Source organism: Anguilla anguilla, chromosome 5, assembly GCF_013347855.1.
Source record: "Anguilla anguilla isolate fAngAng1 chromosome 5, fAngAng1.pri, whole genome shotgun sequence".
NCBI lineage: Eukaryota > Metazoa > Chordata > Actinopteri > Anguilliformes > Anguillidae > Anguilla > Anguilla anguilla.
In genome coordinates, this window is record NC_049205.1 from 65,600,541 (window position 1) to 65,623,588 (window position 23,048).

At 44.0% G+C, this 23,048-nt stretch overlaps 1 protein-coding gene across 2 annotated transcripts; it reads left to right on the top strand.

Moving 5' to 3' along the window:
• The first annotated feature begins 9,294 nt into the window (after positions 1–9,294).
• LOC118227092 (E3 ubiquitin-protein ligase TRIM39-like) lies at positions 9,295–22,149 on the top strand. 2 transcript variants are annotated; one of them, XM_035417220.1, is made up of 8 exons: positions 9,295–9,407; positions 12,555–13,689; positions 14,673–14,768; positions 15,586–15,819; positions 16,933–17,080; positions 20,260–20,304; positions 20,500–20,526; positions 21,053–22,149. In XM_035417220.1, the coding sequence occupies exons 2-8, from the start codon at positions 12,565–12,567 to the stop codon at positions 21,595–21,597; spliced, it is 2,220 nt and encodes a 739-aa protein (XP_035273111.1). In that variant the 5' UTR covers positions 9,295–9,407; positions 12,555–12,564; the 3' UTR covers positions 21,598–22,149. The 2 variants fall into 2 exon arrangements, with proteins under 2 accessions (XP_035273111.1, XP_035273110.1); XM_035417219.1 differs by lacking the exon at positions 9,295–9,407 and having other exon boundaries at positions 12,384–13,689.
• The last annotated feature ends 899 nt before the right edge of the window (positions 22,150–23,048 follow it).

The window sequence follows — 23,048 nt, forward strand, 5'->3', positions numbered from 1 at the left end:
ACGTTTGTGGGGTGCTCATGCTGTGTGCTCGTGAGCTTCTCCGTCCTGAATAAGATGCTCCTGCTGTTCATGCTGGTCCTCCTCACACTGAAGTCCTTCTGCTGCCTGGCCGTGCTGCAGGCACTGAGACGTCCCGGGCCGGGGGGGCCGGGGACAGGGGCGGGGGGGCTGCAGCACGGTAAGCAGAGGGCTTTCCGGATCATCGTGGTCAACCTGGTTTTTACCTTTGCTAACTACCTCCCAGTGATGGTGGCGATCACACTGCAAGATCTCCTCTCTGTGACGCAGTTTAACACCGTCTACGCCCTCTGCTTCTCCGTCTCTGTGCTCTGGGCCTTCGTCCAGCCCATCCACTTCCTCTTACGGGCGGGGAAGCTGCAGTGCATCGTGGGATGCTGAAGGTGCAGGGAAATGCCGGCTCACTGCAAGCTGCCCATTTTGCCCTGCACCTGTACGCACCTGGGGTTGGATGAGCACACAAACCAGCTTTTCTTTTTAATGTGAAATGCCCACAGCTCCCTAAGTAATATTCCACCATGTTATCTTCCAAAATGTCAAGAGTACCTCCAAATGAGCCTGACGCGTCACTATATTTTCTGTGACCTGTGACCTGATTTCTCAAAAGGGACTTTCCAAAAATTCAGACTCTTCAGGACTCTTCACCCGTGGTTTTTACGAAGACCTTGTTAGAAACAAATTCAGTTATTATATGCACATATACTTCGGTTAGTTCCTGAATTTATCTTTTTTTCAATTATTACCTACAATAACACAAAAAGACAAGTATAACTTAAAAAATATTAGACACAATTTTCCTCAAATTGGCCTCCTTTGGCTTTAATTACAATTAAATAAATTTTTGGAAGTCTATCCAATGATTTAGGAAGGTTGGAGGTGGAAGGGTGGGAGGGGCGTGGAGGGGTAATTTATTTCAGTAAAGCACAGGTAGCCTATAATACCTTTAGAAAGTATGCAAATTAACTCATGGCTTCACCAAGTAACAAACCAGAAGCTCAGTACTTTCTGTGGGAAAGAGTTGCCATAGTAACACTTGGTGATTTATGTTCTTTTCAAATTTCCTGAGAAAATAACATATGCTGCACAGTCTCAGCTTTTACATTACTTATTCTGTACTGGTTCAAGAGGCCCGGACGTGAGTGGGACAGGCTGTGGGGTAGGAGGGTGTGAGTGGGACAGGCTGTGGGGTATGAGGGTGTGAGTGGGACAGGCTGTGGGGTAGGAGGGTGTGAGAGGGACAGGCTGTGGGGTATGAGGGTGTGAGTGGGACAGGCTGTGGGGTATGAGGGTGTGAGTGGGACAGGCTGTGGGGTATGAGGGTGTGAGTGGGACAGGCTGTGGGGTAGGAGGGTGTGAGTGGGACAGGCTGTGGGGTAGGAGGGTGTGAGTGGGACAGGCTGTGGGGTATGAGGGTGTGAGTGGGACAGGCTGTGGGGTATGAGGGTGTGAGTGGGACAGGCTGTGGGGTATGAGGGTGTGAGTGGGACAGGCTGTGGGGTATGAGGGTGTGAGTGGGACAGGCTGTGGGGTAGGAGGGTGTGAGTGGGACAGGCTGTGGGGTATGAGGGTGTGTGTGGGACAGGCTGTGGGGTAGGAGGGTGTGAGTGGGACAGGCTGTGGGGTATGAGGTTGTGAGTGGGTCAGGCTGTGGGGTATGAGGGTGTGAGTGGGACAGGCTGTGGGGTATGAGGGTGTGAGTGGGACAGGCTGTGGGGTATGAGGTTGTGAGTGGGTCAGGCTGTGGGGTATGAGGGAGTGCTGAGTCATTGGACATTGGGCATGAGGAGATTAAGTCTGATGTGGAAATACATTTACATACACTGTAGGATTCTGCCTTATTTTCACATCTGCCTGATCTGTCACAGGTTGCAAAAAAAAAAACTGTACTGAGAGCTTCATTTCTTCAATGAACTAAATTAAGAATTTAGGATTCTGAGGTCAAAGTGAGGTCTGAGGTCAATTGTTATTCACTACTGATCATTTTTTAAATTTATTGCATATCTTTTATGTCTGTTATTGAATAGGTTTTGTATTTATTGTGTTGCCTTCTTGGCCAGGTCTGTTTTTAAAATATATTCTTTATCTCAGTGGTATTTTCCAGTTAAATAATATAAAAAGATTACGCAAAAAATAAAAAATATTATTATACAATAATTTATGTGATTTGTTTGCACCTCACATATTTCCAAGTACGAATATCTAACAAATCATCCAAGGGCATTAAATAATACTATTTTTAAAATAAAACATATATATACATATAAATAGTTATTGTAACTATTTATATGTATATTAACTTACTCTTCCTAGTTACTGAGCTGCTTGAACCCCACCACCAGCTCTGAGGGACACTTAAGTCAATTATAAAATGGAGAAATGATTTTATACTTCAAAATGATTCCTCATCTTCATTAGGAAGTACTGTATGCTAATGAAACTGTGCACCTAATTCTTTTTTTTTTTTTAACTACAGAATGTAAGGCGTGTTTTGTTGTTTTTTGCATCACTTTACCTGTTTGTTTGATTTGCATTAGCTTCGATAAATTAAATAAAACACTGAAAAGCTTACCTGGGTGGAATACATTATGCTCTTACACAAATTTGTCCAAGTCCTATTTTGTGCAGACAAGCTCCTGCACATCAGCTGGCAGCGGCGTCAGATTTATCCAACATTGCAATGAAGTGAAGGCGTAAGGACACAACTCAGTTTGAGTTGCAAAGCCTGCTATGGACCTCTTTTTAGATGAGTGAAATAAAAAGCTGAAAGAATGTCAGCGTTTGCACTTCTAAATTACAGTGGTTTTGTGATGTACGCTACAGGGAACTGTATCAAGGCTTATTACAGAAACACTAAAATGTCCATGATGGAACACAAAATGGAAATGGAAAGTTATTTCGTCAGGCATAACAAATTCAGCACATATTTCCCTCCCTTCTCCTTGGAGTGCTCCTTTACATGGCCTACGCACTGTCTTTCTCTTCTTATCAATTCCACAGAGAACACACAACTTTGGTGGTTTGCTGGGACCGCACACACACAAATTGGTTACATTTCACACAGTAGCCATGTATGGAAGACTAAATGTCCCAAAATGAAATAAAAAATAAATGTGAAATTATAGAAATAAAAAATACATCATGAAATAGATGAATAATTAAATTTAATTTAATTTCGAAATAATTAAATAATTCCCTGTTCATGTTTGTCCTTTTCACAATAACGTGATTAAATTGAATTGAATTTTTATTTAATAATTACATGAAATATTTCCATGACACTTTCGAATGATGTATTTCCAAATGGTGTTTTTATTTCCAAACTTCCTTTTTCATTTCATAAAGAGACTTTTCAAAATAGTAAGCCCTCCTGTCAATCAACACGAGTGGGGTGGGGTCATTCATGGTCATTGGTTCCTCAGACATTCAGGCCAAAGCAGAAGCACAGAAAGTGTAGATTAACATTATACTGGAGGGCAACTCTCAGACAACTAGCCGTCAAATTAAGCAGATGAGGAGAGGCTTAAAGGAGACTGAGGTGTGGCCCGGGCGGGCATCATCCCCTTATTGTTACCAAGGGTTTTCAAGGCTGCACCCAGTGCTCAAGTAAGTATTTCATTCATACTTGGCAAAGAAAAACAAGCATAATTTACCCATGAAAACCTTTGTTCTAAACAAACAGAAGGTGTGGCCAGTCATTTGGGAAGAGGATGATGCAGAATGCTCTCTAGAAGACAAATGCAGAGTGGCAGCATACCTTAGGTGTTTCATTGAAAATGGTAATCAATTTAGTGCTTATGCTGGAAGCTACAGAGGACCTGGTTGAATATTGTGCTGAAAAGGGGTGAACATTACATTACAGGCATTTAGCAGACGCTCTTATCCAGAGCGACTTACACAACTTTTTACATAGCATTTTACATTGTATCCATTTATACAGCTGGATATATACTGAAGCAATGCAGGTTAAGTACCTTGCTCAAGGGTACAACGGCAGTGTCCTTACCCGGGAATTGAACCTGCGACCTTTCGGTTACAAGCCCAGTTCCTTACCCACTGTGCTACACTCCGTCAATGCACATTGTGTGTGAACAATGTGTGCGTATTAAATGATGCGTGTCCACAAATCTGTATCTTCTCTAGGCACAATGTATCTTTAACATTACATTACAGGCATTTAGCAGATGCTCTTATCCAGAGCAACTTACACAACTTTTTACATGGCACTTACATTGCATCCATTTATACAGCTGGATATATACTGAAGCAATGCAGGTTAAGCACCTTGCTCAATGATACAACAGCAGTGTCCCAACTGGGAATCGAATCGATCCTATGACCATTTTTTAGGTTACAAGACCAGTTCCTTACCCATTAGCTACCTTTTTTCTTAAACAAACTGTTGTCAAAATGTGCTAAATGTTGATTATGAACAATCATTCACACTGGAATTGATCTGAGCCCCAAAGATGTCACAGTGGTCTTGTTTTATTGTAATACATAAAACATTACAAACACTTCTGTTTTAGCCATTTGTGTTCTCACAAATTAGAAAATTACATATAGAATCTAATTTCAAATCATGGTAATTTCTAAAAAGAAATAAATGTCAAAAATGGCACCTTCCATCATCTGAGTAGATATTCTGGTTCTATTTGTGTCCATGTTGACTTGCATTATAAAAGTATTATCCCAGCAAAAGTCAGTTCCAAAGAAAGGTTAAATGCCCCTTTATAGGGTGCCAAGGAATCAGTCATGACCTTTGGTCTTCCAGGTCCTGCCCTAAGCTATTTGATCCGGCATTACGCTGGTATGAGGCATGGTTTCAGTGTAAACTGCCAAAGTCTGACAGGATCAGGCATTAGGGTTTGGCAGTGCAGCAAGGTCTGGTTCATTCAAAGGGCGTGAGAGCTTCAGGAACGGAGACACCCGCTGCGTGGTGATTGTGCGGTCCTGCCCAGTCCACAGTCTTGATCAATCTGAAATATACAGAAGTTTGCATAATCTCATAATTTGTGCCCAATTTGAAAAAAAATCATCATGGTGAATCAAGTTACTATGTCTTTTGAATGAGATGCTTTTGCTAGAAGATATTAACATGTGCTTTAAAGTAATTTTCTGTACTTCAGCCAGGATATATCAAGAAAAATGTTACAAGAATGTTGGTATGATCATGTAGCTCCGAAAGAAAATAACCTCTCAGAAGGAAAAATGAATTTCTTCATATGTACCTGTGAGGAGGCTCGCCCCTCTTTATGCTGATGACGCTAACGCTAACCCACGGGCCTCATGCTGATTCCATGCCTGTTTGAAACTCTGCAGGTCATGTTGGGTTAGGGTTTGCACCTGGGTAAAAGCACCTGTCCTCTATTGTCTGGGTTGTGAACAAAATGACAGGAACTACTAATAATTTAATTGAGGTAATTTTTAAGTCCCTAAAGCTCTGGTCTATTTAGTGTTATGGGAAACTCTCCCTCTGTGTCTCTCTGCAGGTGTGTGTTTGCTTAATTGAGAAACTTGGTGCTGACTCCTGGGCGAATTGCATCAAAGAGACAGGAAAAAGGGTTTGAATCTGAATAATATTGGGCATAGTCGGGAGGAGAGAAGGCAGAACCCGAGTGTTGCCCAGTGTGGTATTCGTATTTGGCTCCATCCCTATGGGCCTGCAACAGGTTTTAGTGCCCTGGCTTCTTTTTTCCCAGCTGTGTCTGATGGCATCAGGCAGGAAATGGCAGGAAAAGGGGGTTTTCGGCTGTTTTACGGCTGCAGTCCTACCCTGATAATCACACGCATGCATGCTCAGACAGAAAAGCACTCTCTCAGCCAACCCGAGCTGTGAAACACCCAGAATGACGGCTGTGCCATTTTGAAACTCGATTCATGATCATGATGTTCCATTTGAAAAACAGATTGTGAAAATATGTTTAAATTTTTGAGGCAAATAGTACAGTACAGTAAATAAATAATTTATATGTCCTTACATACCTTTGCACTTAAAATGCTATTTTTGTCTGGGTTCATAACTTCATAACTTTGTGGCAACATATAGCAGAGACATGAATTATGGCATTGGTTGAAGGGCAAAAATGTGAAGTCAAGACTATGTATGAAATCCTAAGAAATATGTGAGGGATTAATCATGGTATACATGCAATGTACATTAAAATGGAATTCTACTGTTTATTTCACACAATATACCTCAACATCAAGCAAAATTACTATACACACTCTCCAACATGTTTCCCACCATTGAAACACAAATTGTGCAGACAACTAAAAGCAATTCAATCCTGCAATGGTTTTTCCAAGATGTCCCAAGACCTCTCCGCACAGATAATGTTTTGAACAAGTTATATATGCCAAAAAACAAGTTTTATTTTTTCTAAATTACATATTTTGAATGGAGGAAAAACAATTCTAACATTTCTGAGTCTCAATATCTTACAAGAATTAACATTATGTTGAATGTTGAAATACATGCTTGCTTGCAGGAATTACCACAGAAAACTAATATTGGATCAGGCTGAACTCTACATTGCTACTGTTAACATTACCCTGCCAGAGATTTTGTCTGTTGGAAGCTTCGCAAAAGAGAGAGAGATGGCCTGTATCTGTGGCAGCTGCAGTGACCAATTGTGATGTCAGCTGCAAGTGTGTTGTTCAAATTCTGAACATTTCATCAGTGTTATTCAATGAGAAATTTTTTCCAGATAAAATCATAAATATCTAAAAAAAAATTTGCTCTATTGACACAATAAGTATGAAAACTAGGTTAAGCTACTAGCCAAATGTGATAGGTCCTGCTGAAAAGGAGGAGTAGCGTAAGAAGATGAAAAATTAGCCTTTTCAGTAAATTTACAATCCCACCAGTTGCTAGAGCCTCCTCTTCAAGTGAGTCTCAGCTTTTTCAAAGTCTGATTCAAAATGCTTTTTAAAGCTCTTCAGTTACTCCTGTCACAGTATAAAACTTTTGACTCCAAACCACCAATAAAATATATTATAAATTAGAATATATTTTATAGCACAATATTAAGTTGTTTTGAGAACTAGCTCACTTCAGTCTGTGTGCACTCCCTGCTTATCAGCAATCTACATTATGCAAAGGGTGGGGAGGGATATGCACTAAGATTACACCTGAATGGCTGGACGCAAGGACACCAATGAAGGCTCATTTGAAAAGCTACAGTTATATTTCAGTTGTCCTATTGCTTGATTGACTTAACAGTAAATCTATCACCGTTCAGAGCATTACATTTGTGCTGACTAAAGGAGTCCTGTATGTATAAGTGCATCAGGTGGTCTGATGTGCCGGCCATGATCTAAGTGGAAACTTGTTGGATTAAGTTGAAAATGGTTTCTGACCTAGCAAACAGCTTTAGCTGGAATACGCGTGCTGGAATTTTTGAACCATAAAGTTGCGAGTTCTGGATAGACTGAAAGTGGGTGCAATGTAAGTACAATACATATGGACATTTACAGCTGTTCTGAATTATTTATTCTGGGATATGAGTGTGAATTTCCAGCATGTTTGTTGGCCACTTTTAATAAACTATGGATTCAATTTATCCCCATTCTGGTATGAGACTGTCCATACCACTAGGAGGCAGGAGGGATAGGGCTACTTCACAAAGTAATCAATACTATCAGAGATTGCCCGTTCTTCTTAATTAGGCTATTTAGGCTAGTGAAATTTTTTTAGCATTACGAAATTTTACACATTTTAACAACATTATTTAAAATTATGGATACGTGGACTTTTTTTCTCCACACCCAAACTTGGTGAATAGGTTATTCGTGAAAAAAATCTGCAAAGTCCACATATTGTAAGTTGAAGTAGCTTGAAGTGCAGATTTTGTTCAATAGCCTAAAATGCAGGTTGTGTTTAAAGGGGCAGTTTCACACAAAAATGAAATTAAGGTGTTTCCACTGACTCAAAGTACTATCTATTCATCCACATAGTTTTGCTGTGATTTGATGAGATTTCTAGATATATGCTGCAGCTCATCCTGATCCTCAGTACCTCAGTGCGTCTGTAGCTTTTGTGGTGCACAAAGCACCAAAAGTTTACATTAAAAAACTCAATAATGTCTCTTATGACATGATGCAACAGTTACTCACGAATATCTGCAGAGCTTAATTGGTCCACAGTTTCATCTAAAACTATTTACTACAGAGTATGTAAACTGTGTTTGTCCACCTAAGGTCTTAACCAAAGCACGCCAGAATTATGTGTCAACTCAAGCATACTAGCTAGACTAGCAATTAATTCTTATGAAAATATTGGGTGTGACAAGAATAGCGTGGTTAACGGTGTGTGTTTGAGTAAAGAATAATGTGGTTAACAGTGTGTTTGAGTAAAGAATAATGTGGTTAACATTGTGTTTGAGTAAAGAATAGTGTGGTTAACATTGTGTTTGAGTAAAGAATAGTGTGGTTAACATTGTGTTTGAGTAAAGAATAGTGTGGTTAACAGTGTGTGTTTGAGTAAAGAATAGTGTGGTTAACAGTGTGTGTTTGAGTAAAGAATAGTGTGGTTAACAGTGTGTGTTTGAGTAAAGAATAGTGTGGTTAACAGTGTGTGTTTGAGTAAAGAATAGTGTGGTTAACAGTGTGTTTGAGTAAAGAATAGTGTGGTTAACATTGTGTTTGAGTAAAGAATAGTGTGGTTAACAGTGTGTGTTTGAGTAAAGAATAGTGTGGTTAACATTGTGTTTGAGTAAAGAATAGTGTGGTTAACATTGTGTTTGAGTAAAGAATAGTGTGGTTAACAGTGTGTTTGAGTAAAGAGGGGTGTGGTACCTGTGTGTGTTTGAGTAAAACAGTAGGAGAAAGATGTTCAGCAAATATGTGTGCTGATGCTCAGCGTCCTCCCTCCCACAATCCAAACACACCCGTGTGGGCTGCGCCACAGGTGTAGACCAGGATGACGAGAAACCCTTCACTGTCACCTGTTGGGGGGTTGAAGTTTTACTGCAACAGCACGTATGAAACATAACTCACCAAAATGAGTGATTTGATGACCACAAAGGGCCAATATTCCTTGATGCTCTTCAGTGTTAAGCTGTGGTGTGTGGGTGATGCAGCGCAGTGAGCGGGATGTGTGGAGAAGGCAGGAACAGCGGCAGGCCTGACACAGAGGCTGAGGCGCTGGTCTGACCAGTTTGTGCTGAAAAGCAGAGAGGAGGTGCCAAGGACACCAATGACAAGGCTGAAGTATGCGGCCCCGCCCTGCCTGGCCCCGCCCTCTCTGGCACAGCCAGCAAACGCTGCACACTCCACCGACACGGCAGGACAGGAGAAGGACCGGGAACCTGGAGAGCACATCCGCACAGAACCGCCACATCGCGCTCCAGCCCTACAAACCCCCAGCAGGAGGACCAACTGTCAATCAGGTACCACAGAATCCAGCAGAACATTCTGGATAGATTGGCAGCTGGAGATAGAGATCCAGCATACGGCACCTCAGCTATCTGCTCAGAGTTTGCTTGCATGGTGCTCAGCTGAATCAGGGGACTACCAGGTTCAGGTTCAGACAGCGTAACTCAGCACAGCAACCAGACTCTCGGGGGTTGCAGGTTTGTTCCCAAGACAGGGATATAGAGTGGATGTAGGTTAGTGCCCCAGATGGGGATAAAGGGTTATGTAGTGATTGGAGTTTCATTCTTGTTCTGTTAAAGAGCAACTGGTGTTGAGAAAAAGAAAAGTAACCTGGCATGTGAACAGAACTCTTGTTTGAGTAAGATATGCAAAGACGTGTGTGTGTGTGTGTGTGTGTGTGTATACGTGTGCGTGTGTGTATAATAGAGAGAGATAATATTATTGTGTGTGAGTGTGAGTGAGTGTGTGTGTGTGTGTGTGTGTGAGTGTGCGTGTGAGAGAGAGTGCGTTATTACCTCTGCCCTCACTGAAGGGTTGTGTGTGTGTGTCTGTCAGTCCTTTGATAATACTGTATGGGAAATGGTCTCTCTGCTCTTGGGTGCTCTGTGTTTAAAAGCTTCACGTACACACATATTTTCTAATCTGTGTTGGTTGTGGCTCTGAGCTGCCTGGCCGCTGATTGCTGGTGATAGCCGGCTGAGGACACAGCTGATTTTCTGGAATAACTAGTGAGGGCAGGTAAACAGCCTCCTGCAGCCTGGTCTTCCAGTTTTGCTAAAGCTTACCTGGTTTTAGAAAATGACTGCAAATACCAAGTTTTCCCTGGTCTGTACAAGGACCCCCCCCCCCCCCCGGCACCCCCCGGCACCACTTGGTGTTTGGGTCAACCGCCCCAACGATGGCTCAGCACAGAACATACTTACTGCCTCTATGTTATGTTATGCTAAACTGTCTCAGACCCATGGAGATATCTTTCCTGTTATTTAAAATATTCTGAATTCTTTTGTAAAGGAGTCTTTTCATTCCTGTTGAAGAGAAAATCTGAAAGAGACAGTGAAAGATTTGAATTACTCGGTGAAACAGTTGAATGAAACAGTGAAAGATTTGAATGAAACAATGAATGTTTTTTTTCATTCATGTTGAACTACAGAGAAAATCTGAGAGACAATGAAAGATCTAAATGACACAGTGAAAGATGTGAATGACAGTGAAAGATTTGAATAACACAGTGAAAGATCTGAATGACAGTGAAAAATCTAAATGAGACAGTAAAAGATTTGAATAAGATTTTAATGGCACAGCGAGAGAATTAAATGATGGTGAAAGATCTATATGACACAATGAAAAGTTTGAATAACAATGAAAGATCGGAGTGACAGTGAAAGATGTGAATGGCACCATTGCCATAATAAACATGTTTCAGACCAAAAAATAAAGAAAATAACCATATCTCCTAACCACAAAAACAGAACCACTGACACTGACAGTTGAATGTTTACCACATGCTGCGTAGCGACTCACCAAGGAAAAGAGGTGGTAAAAATGCAAAACATCTCCAGCACTGAAAAATACCCAGGCAACATCTATAAAGTGTTTGCTACCTTAACTGTATCTATGTAAGATCTCTAATTTAGCTGAACTGTATCTATGTAAGATCTCTAATTTATCACTAATGAACATGAATTCCCTAGTGGCAGTTAGCTAAGAGAAAATGTTTGTGTGTGAATGTGAGTGTGTGAATGTGTGTGTGTGTGTGTGTTTATGAGTTGTGTGTGTATGTGTGTGTGATTGTATGAGTGAGTGTGTGTGTATGTGTGTGGGTGAGAGATAGTGTTGTGCATGTGTGTACGGTGTGAAACATTGCTTCAGGTATTCCTGCTGAGGTGAGCTTGTTCAATGGCAGAGGCTGTGTTGCACCGCCTCAAAGTCTAGCTGGTCAAACCTCATTCCAGCATTGAGAGAGAGAGAGGGAGAGAGGTAAGAGCGAGGGGGGGAGAGAGAGAGAGAGAGAGAGGGTGAGAGAGGGTGAGAGGGAGAGAGAGAGAGGGTGAGAGAGAGAGGAGAGAGAGGTAAGAGCAAGGGGGGTGGTGAGAGGGAGAGGGTGGGAGTGAGAGAGGGTGAGAGGGAGAGAGAGAGAGGGTGAGGGAGAGAGAGAGAGAGAGGGTGAGAGAGAGGAGAGAGAGGTAAGAGCGAGGGGGGGTGGTGAGAGAGAGAGGGTGGGAGTGAGGGGAGGGGGGGTGAGAGAGAGAGAGGGTGAGAGAGGTGAGAGGGAGAGAGGGTGAGGGAGAGAGAGAGAGAGGTAAGAGCGAGGGGGGGTAGTGGTGAGAGAGAAAGAGAGAGAGAGAGGGAGAGGGGGGACAGAGAAAGTGATTGCTACCAGAACTGGGCCCTAGCAATTAACATGACTGAAAAATATAACATGACTGCCCAGGTGTCAGGGAAACTCTTATCACTTCACCATAAATCATGCAGCACTTGAAAACGGTGTTTTAGTGTGTTTAATTTTCGTCTCTCTCTTTCTCTCTCCCTCTCTCTCTCTTTCTCTCTCCCTCTCTCTCTCTTTCTCTCTCTCTCCCTCTCTCTCTCTCTCTCTCTCGCTTTCTCTCTCACTCTCTGTTGTTCTCTTTCCTTCTGTCTCTCCCTCCAAATCTCTTTCTATAAATTTCAATTTCCATTTAAAGGTACTTCATTGGCATGCCAATGAAGTGTTACTAAAGCAAATGTGACAAAGAAATAACAATGACAAAAGATAGAATATTTAGACCACTAAAGTCTGTACAGGTATGTCAGTCAGGAAAGCTCATTCAATTGAATATTTTAATGAATTAAACTGTAATTGTTGTTGCTTTGGCGCTGACTAGACTGGCTTTAGGTGCTAACCTATCAAACAGGGAGTACAATGCAAACCTCTCCTAAACGGGGAAACCCCCCCCCCCCCCCCCAGGTGAAATGGTCATGGAAGGTGGGCACAGTTCTGAATGCATGCAAAGAGCAGCCCTGCACAGGCGCTCCATCAGTGATGTGTGTCTGTGATTGGTTGAGTATGAGAATATGTGGTTGCTGAAGATGTACAATGGTCGGCTGCTGCAGGAGTTTCCTGACCAAACTTGCTCTGAGCATTTAATGCACGCAGCTCACACTTTCTCTGTGCGCCCTGGCAGTGCCGTCGCCATGGCGTCATCTCGAAGCTTCCTGTCGGAGGAGCAGTTTCTCTGCTCGATCTGCTTGGATGTGTTCAGTAACCCGGTGTCCACGCCCTGCGGGCACAGCTTCTGCAAGACCTGCATCGGGGGGTACTGGGACGCGCAGAGCAAGCTGTGGCAATGCCCGCTCTGCAAGGAGAGCTTCCGGAAGCGTCCTGAGCTGCACATCAACCGCACCTTGCGTGAGATCACCGAGCAGTTCAAGCGCATGTCCGGGGGCGGGACTGCAGTGGGTGGAGCCCCAGTTGGCAGTCTTCCAGTGGGCGGGACTGCAGTGGGTGGAGCCCCAGTTGGCAGTCTTCCAGTGGGATGGGTCCCAGTGGGTGGAGCCCCAGTTGGCAGTCTTCCAGTAGGCGGGATCCCAGTGGGTGGGGTCCCAGTGGGCGGGGTCCCAGGGGGTGGGGTCTCGGTGGGCGGAGCCTCTGAGGAGCGGCCGCATAGACCTGGTGAGCTGCCGGGAAACCTCTTCGCAGAGATGAGGAAGCGGTTCCTCAGGCCCTCATCCAGTGAACCACAGGCTCCACCCCCTGCACCCTCCAGCTCTGCCCCCAGCTCAGCCCCTCCCACTGAAACTACCTCTCTCCCAGCACTGGCTCTCAGGCGCTACACCCTGAGTGACATTCGCTCACATAACCCCGTCCTCTCACAAAGCTCCACCCAATCCCATAGCCCAACCCCCTACCAAAGCCCCATCCCCACCCATAACCCCGTCCCCTCACAAAGCTCCACCCAATCTGATAGCCCAACCCCCTACCAAAGCCCCACCCCTTCCCATTTCTCCTCCCCCTCACAATGCTCCACCCACTCCCATAGCCCATCCCCCTCCCAAATCCTTGCTTGCTACTCAAACCCCGCCCCCTCTCACAGCCCTGCCCCTGAGGCCCCTCCCCCCGGCTCAGGGCTGGGTCCGCGGCGCTACACTCTGAGTGGTCCTGCCGACTCCCTGGACACGCCCCTCTGCCCGCGGCATGGCCAGCGCCTCGAGCTCTTCTGCCGGGCGGAGCAGGAGTGTGTGTGTGCCGCCTGCATGGAGACCATGGAGCACCACGGGCACACTGCCGTCCCCGCCAAGAGGGAGTGGCTTATCAAAAAGGTGAGACTACGCCCAGCTCAATGCACAGGAAAACACATACACATTTATGCATACTGACTGTTACCCAGTGTGAGTGAAGATCAGGCTCCGGGTTGATCTCTCTGCACTGTTTCCCAGTGTGAGTGATGATCAGGCTCTGGGTTGATCTCTCTGCACTGTTTCCCAGTGTGAGTGATGATCAGGCTCTGTGTTGATCTCTGCACTGTTTCCAAGTGTGAGTGATGATCAGGCTTTGGGTTGATCTCTCTGCACTGTTTCCCAGTGTGAGTGATGATCAGGCTCTGGGTTGATCTCTGCACTGTTTCCCAGTGTGAGTGGTGATCAGGCTCTGGGTTGATCTCTCTGCACTGTGTCCCAGTGTGAGTGATGATCAGGCTCTGGGTTGATCTCTCTGCACTGGTTCCCAGTGTGAGTGAAGATCAGGCTCTGGGTCGATCTCTGCACTGTTTCCCAGTGTGAGTGATGATCAGGCTCTGGGTTGATCTCTCTACACTGTTTCCCAGTGTGAGTGATGATCAGGCTCTGGGTTGATCTCTCTGCACTGGTTCCCAGTGTGAGTGATGATCAGGCTCTGGGTTGATCTCTCTGCACTGTTTCCCAGTGTGAGTGATGATCAGGCTCTGGGTTGATCTCTCTGCACTGTTACCCAGTGTGAGTGATGATCAGGCTCTGGGTTGATCTCTCTGCACTGTTTCCCAGTGTGAGTGATGATCAGGCTCTGGGTTGATCTCTCTGCACTGTTTCCCAGTGTGAGTGATGATCAGGCTCTGGGTTGATCTCTCTGCACTGGTTCCCAGTGTGAGTGATGATCAGGCTCTGGGTTGATCTCCCTGCACTGTTTCCTAGTGTGAGTGATGATCAGGCTCTGGGTTGATCTCTCTGCATTGGTTCCCAGTGTGAGTGATGATCAGGCTCTGGGTTGATCTCTCTGCACTGTTACCCAGTGTGAGTGGTGATCAGGCTCTGGGTTGATCTCTTTGCAGTCTCAGCTCAGTATCTCAGAGGCGGAGCTGCAGGACCTCATCCGGGACAGGGAGCGGAAGGTGGAGGAGATCAGAGCTTCTATAATGAATATGAAAGTGAGTCCAAACCCACTGACTAAACCCTGCCACTTTACGTCTGTGTGCTGCGCAAGTGACCAATCACCTGCCACTTTACAGATATGTGCTCTCCCACTGACCAATCCCATGCCACTTTACATCTGTGTTCTCCCCCACTGATCAAACCCATGCCTCTTTACATCTGTGTGCTCACCCATTAACCAGTCCCATGCCACTTTACATCTGCGTTCTCCCCCACTGACCAATCTCCTGCCTCTTTACATCTGTGTGCTGCCCCAGTGAACAATCTCCTGCAAATTAACACCTACACATTTCACCTGATGCATAAAAATAACTTTTGATCAGAAATTGGATCAGAATAAAATCTCCAGAGATGTTTTCCATGACATTGTTGCGGTTGACTTTGGTCATGGGGGGGGTGGGGGGGTGACATTAGTCGCTCACAAATAAAGCTGAAAGGAACAGAATTTTCCCACTTTGCTTTTCTTGAGGTTCAGTCATCTTCTGAACCTGGGGATAAGGCCGGAACAACTCTGCAGGCAGTGCAGGTGCACATACTACACCTGTAACCTGTATTACACCTGTGGAAGGTGCTCTGTTCCACACCTGTGGGAGGTGCTCTGTTCTACACCTGTGAGAGGTGCTCAGTTCCACATCTGTGGGAGGTGCTCTGTTCTACACCTGTGGGAGGTGCTCTGTTCTACGCCTGTGAGAGGTGCTCAGTTCCACACCTGTGAGAGGTGCTCAGTTCTACACCTGTGGGAGGTCCTCAGTTCTACACTTGTGGGAGCTGCTCTCTTGTACACCTGTGAGACTGCTTCCCTGTGTGTGCCAGACGTGGGCGGAGCGTGAGACGGAGGGCAGCGTGCGTGCGTTCTCTGCGCTGGTGAGCAGTGTGGAGCGCTGTCAGGCGGAGCTGCTGGAGGTGATAGAGATGAACCGGCGCGTGGCGGAGCGGCAGGCCGAGGGGGTGATTCAGGAGCTGGAGCAGGAGATCGGCGAGCTGAAGAAGAGATGTGCAGCGCTGACACACCTGGTGCAGTCCGAGGACCACATGCTTTTCCTCAGGGTGAGTGCTCAGTGCAAACACCCTCGCCATCACACCCATGACTCCACCCACACAATGACCATTAAAAAAATACTTAAGGCCACGCCTACACATTGCTGGCTCTGTGTGATGTCACAGCTGCAATCTCTATGTGATGTCTCGCATCAAATTTAAGACCTTGGTGCTTGCATACCAGGCAGCTAAGGGGTCAGCACCAGGGTACATTCAGAGGATCATCAGACCCTACACACCAGCCAGACCTCTCCGTTCTGCCACCTCTGGACGCTTGGCACCTCCCCCTCTTCGCGTCTGTACTTCCCGCTCCCGTCTGCTGTCTGTCCTGGCCCCTCGCTGGTGGAATGACCTCCCCGTGACGGTCAGAACAGCAGAGAATCTCACCACTTTCAAACGCAGACTGAAGACTCATCTCTTCAGGCTGCACCTCTCCCCAGCCCTCCCTAGCCTATAGTTCAGCTCACTGTACCTAGTTAGGATAATGATTATGTTAGTGTATCTGGCAGGATTGTTTTTTGTTTGATTAGGTGTGATTCCAGTGCTAGTTTGTACTTGGTAGGAGTCTTGCTTGCTGAACAAGCTTACTCTACAGGGTTGGAGTCCTGATCGATGTGGTCACTTCTGGCACTACGATCCTTACTTCACTCTAGTGTTTCTTTTGCACCTCTACATCATGAACCTATGCACTTGTTGTACGTCGCTCTGGATAAGAGCGTCTGCTAAATGCCTATAATGTAATGTAATGTAATGATGTCACAGCTGCAGTCTCTGTGTGATGACACAGCTACAGTCTCTGTGTGATGTCGCAGCTGAGATCTGTCTCAAGATCATTTCTAAGTGGGTCTTATTTAAGCTGGTGTTGACTGCACAACCTTAAACATTGTTAAGACTACAAGTCACACCTGTGAATCTCTGCAAAGATTGTCTTCAGTCAAAATCTATAATATTTTCTATAACTGGAAAAATAAATTCTTAGAAATGACTTACCAAAAGTAAACCATGGTAATGAGACTGTGGTATGTATATATTAATAAGCTGTGTAAGAAGTATAAATGAACTGAAACTGATAGTCCTGCTGTGTGTCTGTCTCCAACTCCTGCCACCTCTTCTTTTTCACAGAACTTCCCAACACTGTGCATTCCTCCTCACACCAAGGACTGGTCCCAAGTCTCTGTGACCTCTGACCTTATGGAGGGGAGCATGCTCAGAACACTTTCCCAGCTGGTTGAGAGATGCCAGGAGGAGCTGAGGAAGCTGCCTGAGCTCAGTAAGCTTTAATTAATATAATGTTAATTACTAATGTAAATATCATCATCACTGAGACCAACCTTTACTAATATTATTCTGTTATTTACTGAGAAAAAATGTACTGAGCAGCGGGTTTATATTGTGTACGCACAACGTGGTCTGTACTGAGCAGTGGGTTTATATTGTGTACGCACAACGTGGTCTGTACTGAGCAGTGGGTTTATATTGTGTACGCACAACGTGGTCTGTACTGAGCAGTGAGCGTAGATTGTGTACAGAGCGTGGTCTGTACTGAGCAGTGAGCGTAGATCGTGTACAGAGTGTGGTCTGTACTGAGCAGTGAGCGTAGATTGTGTACACAGAGTGTGGTCTGTACTGAACAGTGAGCGTAGATTGTGTACACAGAGTGTGGTCTGTACTGAACAGTGAGCATAGATTGTGTACACAGAAACCCCTTTCACACGTGTCATGTGTGAACAACAGAATGTGTCGATTTTCCATCTAAAGGCTTCAGCATGCTGAAAATGAACTGGTTTGTATGGCGCTTTGGCCGACCAGGTCAGACTACCTTTTTTAAAGTTGTAAACTCAAAGGTGAGCCAAAAAGCTGTCTGTCACAGAGGGGGTGTGGGATTGTAATAGCAAGTAGTCATAGGTACAAGAAAGGTTCTGTTTGCTGTTGAATTAAATTAGTGAATGAAACATTGCATTTGTATAGTGCTTTTCCAGATGCTTTAGAATGATCAGGGGAAACTCACCTCAGCCACCGCCAATGTGTAGCACCCACCTCGGTGATGCATGGCAGACTTTTTGCTGCAGAACACTCACCACACATCAGCTGAGGTGGAGAGGAAAAGACTAATTTTTAGCCAATTAAATCAAGGGATGATTAGAAGGCTGTTTTTATTGGAATACTGCTGGTATCACATGCAAGCAGAGGCTTTTATTTGGAGGTTTAACATGTGGCTACAAACCTGGTGTGGGAAAGAGGGGTACAGGCTTATGGAGCACGGGGATTCCTTCTGGGACAGGGGTGACCTGTACAAGTGTGACAGGCTCCACCTGAACCGGAAGGGTACTGCTGCCCTGGGCCAGCGTATGCTTAAGGTAGCACATGATTATTTAAACTAGGGAATTGGGGGGCAGGGAGGTCCAAGAGTGAAAGGGGTAGGGAGGTGTCTGGGTGGAAGTGGTCAAGGCTTTCTGTAACAGTGTAAACACAAATGAGATCTTTTTCAAGCAAAGTTGTAGTAAGGGTATCTTGGGACGGCAGGGGATGAGGGATTGGGAGAGCATGTGAAGAAGTAATGAGCTGAAAGCTCTTTGTTTAAATGCTAGAAGTATAACAAATACATTTTTGGAACTTGAGGCTGCTATGAATAGTGGGGGCTATGACATAGTTGGGATTACATAGACATGGCTTGGGGAGGAGGATGGGGATGAATATAATATAGAGGGGTACAAACTCATTAGAAAGAATAAATTCAGTAAGAGAGTTGGGGGTGTAGCTCTATATGTTAATGAAAATTTTAATGTTCAGAAATTGACCAGCTCATGCCTATTGAGGATATTCAGATTAAGCTCATAGGGGAACATGAGAAGGGCCTTACGGTAGGCATGTGTTACCAATCGTCAGCTTCAGACAGTATTGTGAACTCTAGTAAGTGCTCTTTGGAAGCATAAAACAAGTTTGTCAGAAAAGTGAGACAATTATTATGGGTGACTTCAATTACCCTGCTGTTAATCGGGAATTGATGACAGAAAATGAAAAAGTGAGGAAGAATTTTTAGATGTTATAAATGACATTTTTTGGCACTGTATGTCAATCAGCCTACAAGAGGGAAATCAATTCTGGATCTGGTGCTATGTAATGATCCTGACAGAAGTTGTAGCATAGAGGCGATTGAGCCTCTTTGGACTAGCAATCATTCTGCAGTTAGTATTGATGTATTATGGCAAATTAACAAGGCCTCCTCTACAGCCAGAATTTTTTATTTTAGATTAGCCAATTTCTAAAAGATACCAGAAAATTTAAGTAATATTGACTGGGTGCAACTTCTTAACTACAAGACTATGAATGAAAAGAGGGACAAGTTCAAAAGAGTTACTACTGGCTGTACAACCCAAACTTGAACCACTACAAAATACTTACAACAGGGGTTTCTTTGCCAATCATATTTTTTGTGTTTGATATTTGTATTGTTTATTGGTCATAATTGGTTGCATTGCGAGATTCAAAGAGAAAGGATTCATTTGAATAAAAAGTTTTTGAAGAAAACAATATGTTACGCTCTAGTTGCTCAGCATGAGTAAATTAAAACAAAAATCTCTCCTAGGTTTTTTTATTATTATTAGAAATTTTGGCAAAAATCCACTTTGATTAGAATGGCAAAGCATGTGAAGCTTATGTCATCCTGTTTCTGTTACAAGTGGCATAACATGTTCATGCGTGAACAGACTCAACATTGAATTTTTCCTTATATGTGATCTATGTATGAACTAGAAAAATGAATACCTTGCCTGGATAGCTGAACCTGCCAATATTGTGTGTTCATGTGTGAAAGGGGCTTGAGCAGGGGTGTCCAATCTTATCCGAAAAGGGCCGGTGTGGGTGCAGGTTTTTGTTCTTGCCGAGCACTATGACACCTGATTCTACTTATCAAGGTCTTGATTGAAGACCATGATTAGTTAACTAGTTTAATCAGGTGTCGTAATGCTGGGCTGAAGGAAACACCTGCACCAACACAGCCCCTTTTCCCTTTTTGGATAAGATTGGACACCCCTGGGCTGGAGTGTGGTCTGCACAGAGGAGTGGGTTTTGATTTACCATTGTTAATGGTACCACACAGCAAGTTTTTCAAATGTGGTTAAGCCAGTCTCACACACATCTCATGCACTGTACTGAGACAGCACTAATTAGGGTGATTAATGATCCCCTACTCACACAGTGTTAACTGGTATTATTCTTAAATATCTTAAAATCATCTGTTGTAAATGGATTAATCTGGTCCACAAGCTGAATATGTGTGAAAGTCACTATAAAACAGTTTAATCTGTGGTGGAGAAATACAGATATTAGCGCATAATTAGATGTGATTTTACAGTAGCTGTGTGCCTTTGATAGATTTGATTTTATTTAAGCTGTAAACGTGGTGGACGTGATTTTATAGTTGCTTTTTTTGATCTGCTTTTTGAACAGGTCTGCGGCCTCCCGCGGAACATTCCCTCCTAAGACACCAGCCGAGTATGTCCCTCCAGCTCTACCTGCTCATAAACCCAGGCCCTGTTCATCATTTATAAAAAATCGTATTGGATTTAAATCTATGATTGAATTCAAATTAGAATTCAAATTAGATTATGTCATATTAGATTTAAATACATTACTTCAGAGCTTCAGAAATAAGACCTTCCTTAAATTATCTTTTTTTTCTCATTGTAGAGGTGAAAAGGATGCAAGAATATGCAGGTATGTGTATCACATCCATACACTAAATGCTACTTATTATTATGAATTTCATTGCATTTAGAGAGTTCCATAAGATTGTCCATAAGTCGTAAAACAGAGAGAAACAATCCAGTCATTTTCCTCCAGTTATGAGCAATATTAAAGTATTGCTGCCTACAACTTGGTATTTTGTTTGTCACAGAAACAGCTGCATTGCTTCTGGCACTATTTTTGCAGCACAATCAAAGGGTAAACTGCTGAAATTTAAGATATTGTTGTGATCTTGCTTGTAAATATTCTCTTTCACTCCAGAGTCTTTAGGAGACTCTTTCACACTGGCAGTGCTGCAGGGCTGTGATGTGATGTGATGAAACTGAGGCTAACAGACAGGTCCAATCGGAGTATAGCAGCCTGCCAACAGATCTCATATTTTTTCCCAGACTTTGAGCTGTAGAGACTCAAGAATGTAACTCAGACTGAGAGAACGCAGACTGTTTTAAACTTCATTTTCATGTCCCACCCTCCCCTCTCCTCCCCTTTTCCGCAGTGGATGTGACGCTGGACCCCAGTACAGCGCACCCCCGCCTCATCCTGTCAGACGACAGGAAGCAGGTGAAGTGTGGGGAGCGGCATCAGCCTGTCCCAGACTGCCCAGAGCGCTTCGACCGTGTAGTGTGCGTTTTGGGCCAGCAAGGCTTCACTGGTGGGAGGCACTACTGGGAGGTGGAAGTGGGGGGGAAGACGGACTGGGATCTGGGCGTGGCCAGCCACTCCGTCAACCGCAAGGGCAAGATCACTGTGAGCCCCGCCCATGGGTACTGGTTCCTGAGTCTGCGGGACAAGAGCGAGTACGCCTTCCGCACCGACCCGTCCACCAGCCTGGGCCTGGCGCAGAAGCCCCGCCGCATCGGCATCTACCTGGACTACCAGAAGGGCCAAGTGTCCTTCTACAACGTGGACGCCAGGCTGCACATCTACACCTTCATCGACTCCTTCACTGACACCATTCACCCCTTCTTTAGCCCCTGCACCAATAAGTCTGGCAAGAACGAGGCTCCACTCATAATCTCCCCTATTGCACACTCGGACTGAGCCCCCCCCCCCCCCCCCCCCCCCCATAAAGAGCAAACTGCCCCTCACGATGCAGCATCTGAACTGCTTTTACTCCTTTTGTACCAGTTAAGACGTTCCTGCTGAGTAAAGAAATAAAAGAACACATGCTTTCATTCTCACTAACATTCAGGGCACTTCTGTCATGTGATCCCTAGTTTTGGATTTCTAACACGTTTCTCACTGAATATTCTCTGGGTCCCGCAGAGCATTTTCAAAGAATGCCAAATAATTATTTGGCCCAGGTCTAAATTTTAACACACGTTCCTAATTATGCGAGAAGCATCAATGTCCGCTCTTTTAAAACTACTCAATTTGGCAAAGTCCTGCACAATTATGATGTTTAATTTATTTCTGGATTACATTGTTGTTTGTAAATAATCAATAATCAAATAATCAAGTATCTTTAATTTGACTAATTTGGCAGGTTTGTTGATATGTTTTTGAATCATCTTGTTATTGGCACAATCTATTCTGTATTTTTGTCATTTATAATCTAGCTCAATGGGTAGCTCTACCCTTGTATTTAACAGTTTATTGTAACACAAGTTTATTGTGATTTGTATGTTTTGTTGCCTTTCTTAATCCTATCAAATAAAATATTTATCCATGTCCTTTTCGTCACATGGGTATGAATGGAAGCTCCTCAGCTTCTCATGGTTTTGGCTGACACTTATACCCCACAAAGCTACTGCAATGTCCTCCTCCTTTCCACATTATATTTATTTACTCTCAGGTGTTCATTCATTTAACTGTGGGGTCTCTTGAGATTAATGATCTTTCTATAGCTTTTGTATGAACCTTTTTGTTTAGATAAGGATGTCTCTCTTAAATGCCTAGATGTAATTACAAATAAAAACAGGAGAGCAGTCAGTAGACATATGGCCCCATCACAAACTCTTTACCACTCCTTTACTTTCTCTCTGTCTTTCTCTCTACTGTGTCTATTTGTCTGTCTCACACCCCCCCTTCTCTCTCCCTCTCTATTCAAATACTTTATTGCCATGACATATTTCAAATTACATATTGCCAGAGCGTAATTATAACAACGATCAATCATAGTAACAATAAGAAAATGCAAATAGCAACAACAATAGCAGCATAAATAAAAATAGTGATATAACACTTATTAACTATTAAATATTCAATTCTATTAATTCTAATATTTATAATGTATAATGATCCTTCATTGTTAGATGTTTACTCACTGTCCTTCAGGCTGGGGCAGGCTGAGGCATATTGAGTTGTGAGGGAGGTTGTTGTCTATAGTTAAGGCATTTACCATTGGAATCAATAAGGATGGCCATTTTAGGGTGCTGTCAACATTGTGTTGGTCTCTGTTCATCTGTAGCTGGCTGTGTACTGGCCAGAAGAGGGGTTGTGTGGAGTACAGTACAGACTATAGTGCAGTACAGACTGTGTGGAGTGCAGTA

Excerpts from the sequence above, each read along its gene's own strand:
- LOC118227092 (XM_035417219.1), top strand. The coding sequence starts at position 12,445 with ATGTGGTTGCTGAAGATGTACAATGGTCGGCTGCTGCAGGAGTTTCCT. Across the intron at positions 15,820-16,932 it reads ACCACATGCTTTTCCTCAGG|AACTTCCCAACACTGTGCAT; the intron begins GTGAGTGCTCAG and ends TCTTTTTCACAG. Across the intron at positions 17,081-20,259 it reads GAGGAAGCTGCCTGAGCTCA|GTCTGCGGCCTCCCGCGGAA; the intron begins GTAAGCTTTAAT and ends CTTTTTGAACAG.